The 7,815-nt window shown below is 56.4% G+C and overlaps 1 protein-coding gene across 1 annotated transcript in view; it reads right to left on the minus strand.

The window, feature by feature from the left end:
• The window catches only part of ube4b (ubiquitination factor E4B, UFD2 homolog (S. cerevisiae)), a 29,221-nt gene that overhangs the window by 11,197 nt on the left and 10,209 nt on the right, over window positions 1–7,815 (minus strand). Inside the window, 8 exon segments of the mRNA XM_060060424.1 lie at window positions 10–137; window positions 1,108–1,207; window positions 1,951–2,089; window positions 3,305–3,503; window positions 3,708–3,821; window positions 3,901–3,999; window positions 6,276–6,392; window positions 7,532–7,588. Of these exon segments, the coding sequence (XP_059916407.1) occupies window positions 10–137; window positions 1,108–1,207; window positions 1,951–2,089; window positions 3,305–3,503; window positions 3,708–3,821; window positions 3,901–3,999; window positions 6,276–6,392; window positions 7,532–7,588 (953 nt within the window).

Below are 7,815 nucleotides of genomic sequence, written 5' to 3' on the forward strand. Positions count from 1 at the left end.
GGGACTCACTGGGGGTAAGCAGGGTCCACCATGCGCAGGATGAGCTGGATGACGGTGCTGTAGAACTGGAGGCATCGACGCAGCAGGTTCTCGTCCAGGAGGCCGGCGTCCGCACAGGCCTTGGCCCGCACCAGTTTCTGAGAGACAAACCCGCGCACGGATCAGACACACGCCATCAGACGCACACGCCATCACACACACACGCCATCAGACACACACACGCCATCAGACACACACACCCCAAACAGACACACACGCCATCAGACACACACACGCCATCAGACACACACACGCCATCAGACACACACACGCCATCAGACACACACACGCCATCAGACACACACGCCATCAGACACACACGCCATCAGACACACACACACCACAAACAGACACACACCACAAACAGACACACACGCCATCAGACACACACACGCCATCAGACACACACACGCCATCAGACACACACACCACAAACAGACACACACACCACAAACAGACACACACACCACAAACAGACACACACACCACAATCAGACACACACACCACAATCAGACAAACACAAACACCACAATCAGACAAACACACACACCACAATCAGACACACACCACAAACAGACACACACACGCCATCAGACACACACACACCACAATCAGACACACACACACACACACACCACAAACAGACACACACACACACACCACAAACAGACACACACACCACAATCAGACACACACACCACAATCAGACACACACACACACCACAATCAGACACACACCACAAACAGACACACACACACCACAAACAGACACACACGCCATCAGACACACACCACAATCAGACACACACACCACAAACAGACACACACACACACACCACAATCAGACACACACACCACAATCAGACACACACACTCCATCAGACGCACACAGAGGCCAGCAGTTCAAACCACTGCCTCCATCAGTTCTGACTCCTTCCTGAAGGTCAGAACAATAACTAACCACAACAGCTTCAAATATCAACGAGTCAACGGATCCGTCCGCCTAGATGAGGCATCCCAGCCTGCGTGTTGGCGTTCCCGGGGAGGCGAGGCGTCAGGGGACCCACCTTGAGCTGTGTTTTGCACCTCTTCAGCATCTCTCTGTGTCTACTGGCCAGAGGAGAGTCCTTCCATTGGCTCTCGCTGTTCTTCAGCTCCTCCACCGTCCTACACACACACACACACACACAGTCTGTCACAGACCCGCTACCCAACGCTCATCATCAACCGTCCTTGTGAGTGTGTGTGTGCGTATCAGTGTTTGTGTGCGTATCAGTGTTTGTGTGCGTATCAGTGTTTGTGTGCGTATCAGTGTTTGAGTGCATGTGTCAGCGTGTGTATCAGTGTGTGTATCAGTGTGTGTGTGTGTCAGTGTGTGTATCAGTGTGTGTGTGTATCAGTGTGTGTGTATCAGTGTGTGTGTATCAGTGTGCGTGTATCAGTGTGCGTGTATCAGTGTGTGTGTATCAGTGTGTGTGTATCTGTGTGTGTATCAGTGTGTGTGTATCAGTGTGTGTGTCAGTGTGTACCTGTTGAGCTCCCGGATGGCCCTGAGGCAGTGTGTGTGTATCAGTGTGTGTATCAGTGTGTGTGTATCAGTGTGTGTGTATCAGTGTGTGTGTCAGTGTGTACCTGTTGAGCTCCCGGATGGCCCTGAGGCAGCGTGCGTGTATCAGTGTGTGTGTTTAAGTGTATCAGTGTGTGTGTATCAGTGTGTGTGTGTGTATCAGTGTGTGTGTGTATGTGTATCAGTGTGTGTGTCAGTGTGTACCTGTTGAGCTCCCGGATGGCCCTGAGGCAGCGTGCGTGTATCAGTGTGTGTGTTTAAGTGTATCAGTGTGTGTGTATCAGTGTGTGTGTGTGTATCAGTGTGTGTGTGTATGTGTATCAGTGTGTGTGTCAGTGTGTACCTGTTGAGCTCCCGGATGGCCCTGAGGCGTCGGATGTAGCGGCGGCAGGCGGGCAGGATGGAGAGGTGGTGGGTGTGCAGCGTCAGGAAGAAGCACTCCGTGGGGAACTTGGGCTCAGAGAACGCAGAGGGGTCGTCTTCTGTGGACGGGAGGACCCCACACGCTCAGCGGACACAAAGGCATAGAAAGACCCCCCCCCCCAGCACACCCACCACTGAACGGACCCCCCCACGCTCAGCGCACCCCCACTGAACGGACCCCCCGACGCTGGGCACACCCCCCACTGAACGGACCCCCCGACGCTGGGCACACCCCCCACTGAACGGACCCCCCAGGAGGAGCCATCCGGTGGAAGACTTCCACAGGGAGGGGGCCGCCACAACACTATGTGACGGTGGATGTGATTTAAAACCATCAGTGTTGAGTGAATCCGTGTCCTTGACCTCAGGCCCGGCCGTTCGGTACGACATGACTCCAAACACTCTCCACGGTGTCCTCGCTCCTTTAACGCTGTTAGGCTTCAAAGTGAAAGAGACGGATGGGATAGAAGCAGCGCATTTCATCTGAGATAAATGGGTTACCGCGGGGGGGCAAACACACTGATAAACAAACACACAAGAATAAAGAAGGAACGGCTAAAGGTCCAACACGTATAAAGAAACAAATCACGCAACATTTAGTAAAAACCCTAATCTAGGTGAACGTCTGCCTTCGTCGAGGATCTTTAAGGAACGCATGAAGGCCGATCCCAGCGGGCGCGTTCCCAGGTCGAGGACGGGAGCAGCAGCTGAGCCCAGGATCAGAGACTGAGCACACACGCGTTGTATTGTCCAATAAAGACTGAGTCACATGAGCAGCCCGTTGTCCCCAGGCGGGGCTCCAACACAGACTGATTATGACCGCAGATTAAGACACTGGGTGTGGACGATGCAGGAGCCTTCACGCAAATCAAGGCGGCTATTCAGTAGAGCCTTCGGGTGTAGAGTGTGTAGATGGAGAGTGTCGCCCGAGTGTGTCGCCCGAGTGTGTCGCCCGAGTGTGTCGCCCGAGTGTGTCGCCCGAGTGTGTCGCCCGAGTGCGTCGCCCGAGAGTGTCGCCCGAGAGTGTCGCCCGAGTGTGTAGCCCGAGTGTGTAGCCCGAGTGTGTAGCCCGAGTGTGTAGCCCGAGTGTGTAGCCCGCGAGTGTACATGAGACGTCTAGCAGTGCGTCGACGGCAGGGTGGATGATGAGGTAGCTCGGCTACCCGGCTCCCGAGCTCATCTCATGAGATCATGGTTCATTGAGTATGGCTGGGACATGGCTGACTGCAGGTCTGCTGTGGAGCTGGAGGCGGGGCGGGGGGGGGGGTACTCACTCAGGCCGGCCAGCCAGCTCTTGAGCTCCTCCATGGTGGCCTTGAGGCGCGTCTCCTCGGGGCAGACCACCAGCCGGCAGCGCGGGTGGAAGATGTAGAAGGGGTCCACCGTCTCCAGCTTGATCTTCATGCTCAGCTGCTGCACCACCCACAGGAAGTTCAGCATCAGGCCGTCCGTGGACACCAGCTTGTCGTCCGTCTGGGAGCGGGACGGGAACACCACAACACCGGGGTTCAGTCGTCCACAACGACCGGATGATATCACACTCAAATGTTACCACGGCAACCGTGAACGCCTTGTATCAGGGTGGAGGCTGACGGGTCAACGGGTCGCTGTGCTTGAGGTCTCTGAAGAATCACTAGGCTCTTGCTGTGCCTTCAAACCAGCCCAGGGTCATCTCACCTGCATCTGAGCCTTCTTCACATTCGACTTGACCAGAGCTGCCATGTAGTTGAGGGCCGACTCCCGGGTCTCTCCGTTCAACAGGATGTTGTGGAGGATCTTGAACAGGTCGCCCTGAGGGACCACAGAAGACCCGGTTAGGACCCGGTTGGCAGGATACAGACGCAGTGTTGCTCTGGACGGGGGAGCTTACCCGGGCCGACTCCAGGTAGTGCTGGAGGGACTGGCTGACCACCCGGGTGTTCTCCATGGTGATGGCCGGCCCAGAGAAGTACTTGTCCCCCACTTTGGACTGGGGTGCAGAAACAAAGAGGTTACGCAATAGAAAATGAGGACTGTGTGAGTTTCTCTAGTTTTTGGAGTATTTTGTAGTTTAAAAGTCAATAGGTTGAATGAAATACATTTCTTGACCTTCACTGAAAGCAAAAAAGGGCCAGACATAGTTAAATCTGAATCCACTCGACATATCTACTTTATTTATTGTCAAGCCCGAGGCAGAAAGCAGCGTTGGTTCAGTTGCAGAATAATGTTTAATAATTTTTCAGGCCTAACAGAGATTTGAATCCTACAGGAAACGGGTGAAAAATTACAGCCAGTATATTCTCACTGTGTGCTTTCCTCTGCTCAAGAACAATGTGAAAAATTATAAAACCTTTTTTTCTGTTCAAATTTCACGCTTGAAATATGAACAGAAATTTGCAGTGTGTGTTTTGGGCTGTGGATCTCAACCAACGCCTCGTTTGAGCAGTTGGAACAAACAAATAAAATGTGTAGCTACTCCGACAACTCCAGCCTATTCCACAAACTTCAAAACAGTGACTGTATATCACACATATTTGCCGTTTATTCCCTTAACCGGTGGACCAGAAAGTCAGAGACTTCATCAGATACACCCGGTCTGCGCATAGTAAGGGTGTATAGTCTGGGATCCATCAATAGCTTCCAGAATCCTCTCCCTTGCAGTTTAGCGCCGTGTGCATCGAAGCAGTGACAATCCCTCTGGCTTAAGGCCTCGCCCAGCTCCATTAGAGCACACCCCTGATATTCAATTTCTGCTTGTTTCACAAATCTGAATAAGTAGGTTTTTGCAGCTTAACTCAGAGGATCTGACTCTCAACAGCAGCATCTTCTGCTTTGTCTCCACCGAGACAGTGGAGTATTTGAACTAGCAGAGAGATGTGCACATGGTCAGGATGGCCATGTGTTCACGGTGCTTGACTCCCATGCAGAGGGTTCTGGTTCAAACCCTGTGGCCACAGTCTGCCGGTAGGTAGGTACTTTGACAACAGACTTCCTCAACTCTCTTATCTGACATATAACATTTAAGTTCATATCAATTAAACCATTACATATCACTTTGGATAACAGCCACATTGTGACTTGTGTGGGCTTATGTCTCGCCCTGGGCTGGCAGAGTGAGCTGCTGCCAGCCCGGGGGAGCGGACCGACCGGACCGACCGGACCGGCCGGACCGACCGGACCGGCCGGACCGACCGGACCGACCGGACCGACCGGACCGGCCGGACCGACCGACCGGACCGACCGGACCGGACCGACCGGACCGGACCGACCGGACCGACCGGACCGACCGGACCGACCGGACCGACCGGACCGACCGGACCGGACCGACCGGACCGACCGGACCGACCGGCCCGACCGGCCCGACCGGCCCGACCGGCCCGACCGGCCCGACCGGCCCGACCGGCCCGACCGGCCCGACCGGCCCGACCGGCCCGACCGGCCCGACCGGCCCGACCGGCCCGACCGGCCCGACCGGCCCGACCGGCCCGACCGGCCCGACCGGCCCGACCGGCCCGACCGGCCCGACCGGCCCGACCGGCCCGACCGGCCCGACCGGCCCGACCGGCCCGACCGGCCCGACCGGCCCGACCGGCCCGACCGGCCCGACCGGCCCCGACCGGCCCGACCGGCCCGACCGGCCCGACCGGCCCGACCGGCCCGACCGGCCCGACCGGCCCGACCGGCCCGACCGGCCCGACCGGCCCGACCGGCCCGACCGGCCCGACCGGACCGACCGGACCGACCGGACCGACCGGACCGACCGGACCGACCGGACCGACCGGCCCGACCGGCCCGACCGGCCCGACCGGCCCGACCGGCCCGACCGGCCCGACCGGCCCGACCGGACCGACCGGACCGGACCGACCGGACCGACCGGACCGACCGGCCCGACCGGCCCGACCGGCCCGACCGGCCCGACCGGACCGAGCGGACCGACCGGACCGACCGGACCACATCCTTTGGACCAGGTGCGCGGGCCGAAGGATTCTGGGTAGGCTGGGGCGGGACCAGAGCCAAACCTTAGCGTCAACTTTAGCGTTAAATGAGCGTGTCGTACATCGAGCGTTCAGTGACGTGATTGGACAATCGACATTCAGTGAGTACTGGCCGACCATGCACCCGTGGTGAATTCAAAGTCCTGGTTTGAACCACTTCCGTCAACAACGTGGTCAACGGCCACAAGCAACCACTAGAGAGGGGAGGGGCCACGCCCTGTCAATCAGCAGACCGGGCAGTGGGCGGGGCCGAGCAGGGGGCGGGACTCACGTCGTCCTCGGCGAAGACCGACAGGCTGAAGAAGGTCCCGATGTAGGACAGTCTCTGGAGCTCCCTGCCACAGCCCGGGCTCAGGGGGGTGGGGCACCACAAGGGCAGAGACGTCATCTGGACGGGGACACACACACACACACTTATGACTGTGGGCAGGATAGTCTAGTGGTCAGTGAGGTAAGATGTTCTGGGTTCGATCCCCAACGTCCACAGTCTACCTGCAGGTATCCTTGGCTGACTCCTACCAGCTGTTTAAAGACATCAGTCCAAGCTGCTGTTGGACTGAAGGGTCCTATAAGTGGGTACATGCTAATGGAAGTCCACCAGGTGGCGGGTGCACACTGAGGGTAGTCTAAACGGGGGACTGCTCTGGGCAGTGGGGGTCTTGTAGCACCGTGTCACACTGAGGGTAGTCTAAACGGGGGACTGCTCTGGGCAGTGGGGGTCTTGTAGCACCGTGTCACACTGAGGGTAGTCTAAACGGGGGACTGCTCTGGGCAGGGGGGGTCTTGTAGCACCGTGTCACACTGAGGGTAGTCTAAACGGGGGACTGCTCTGGGCAGTGGGGGTCTTGTAGCACCGTGTCACACTGAGGGTAGTCTAAACGGGGACTGCTCTGGGCAGGGGGGGTCTTGTAGCACCGTGTCACACTGAGGGTAGTCTAAACGGGGGACTGCTCTGGGCAGTGGGGGTCTTGTAGCACCGTGTCACACTGAGGGTAGTCTAAACGGGGGACTGCTCTGGGCAGTGGGGTCTTGTAGCACCGTGTCACACTGAGGGTAGTCTAAACGGGGGACTGCTCTGGGCAGTGGGGGTCTTATAGCACCGTGTCAGCACGTAAGCACAAACTGTAGAGAAACAGACTTCACTGATACAGGAGATGTTCTCTGGCTAAATAAAGCCCCGTGCAGATGGGGACTGCGTTACGCCTGCAGTGAGCCGGGGGGCAGAGTGCTCCGTGCTGCTGTCAGGACAGACCTGCTCCTGTCAGGACAGACCTGCTCACATCCAGCTGAGGCTTGGGATTAATCACGGCCACCACGGGACATTTGTTCTGCTGCTCAGGACAATGGGAACGGTGGAAATGAGACAAGGCAATTAACATTGCGGCTATGGGTGTGCGTAACTCAGAATAGATGCAGTTTATTTTTGGGTGCAGTGTGCACGTGATGGCGTCAACAGAAACACCGTTGGATTCTTGGATTTCATGAATTAGGAAGAAAACTTTATACAAATTGTAATACTATACTCACCAAATTGCACACAGGATGAGTCTTTCCAAACTTGATTTCACAGAGCTCAGCTAACGCCTGGAGAGAGAGTGGACATGCAAGTGTTACAAAATGGAGCCTGGGTTACATCACTCTGAATGAGTGATGAATCCCCTTACCCCTCCCCCTTGTTTTGAAGGGGTAAGGGGTAGAAATGGGATCTTTGTCTAGAGAATCCTAAAGCTACTCTGCACAGAGTCCTGCTGTTATATAGAAACTAGGTCAGAGGTCACCATTTTTGTAGCTACTCTTATTTTGGTTGTGTG

Source organism: Gadus macrocephalus, chromosome 1 (genome assembly GCF_031168955.1).
Source record: "Gadus macrocephalus chromosome 1, ASM3116895v1".
Lineage (NCBI taxonomy): Eukaryota > Metazoa > Chordata > Actinopteri > Gadiformes > Gadidae > Gadus > Gadus macrocephalus.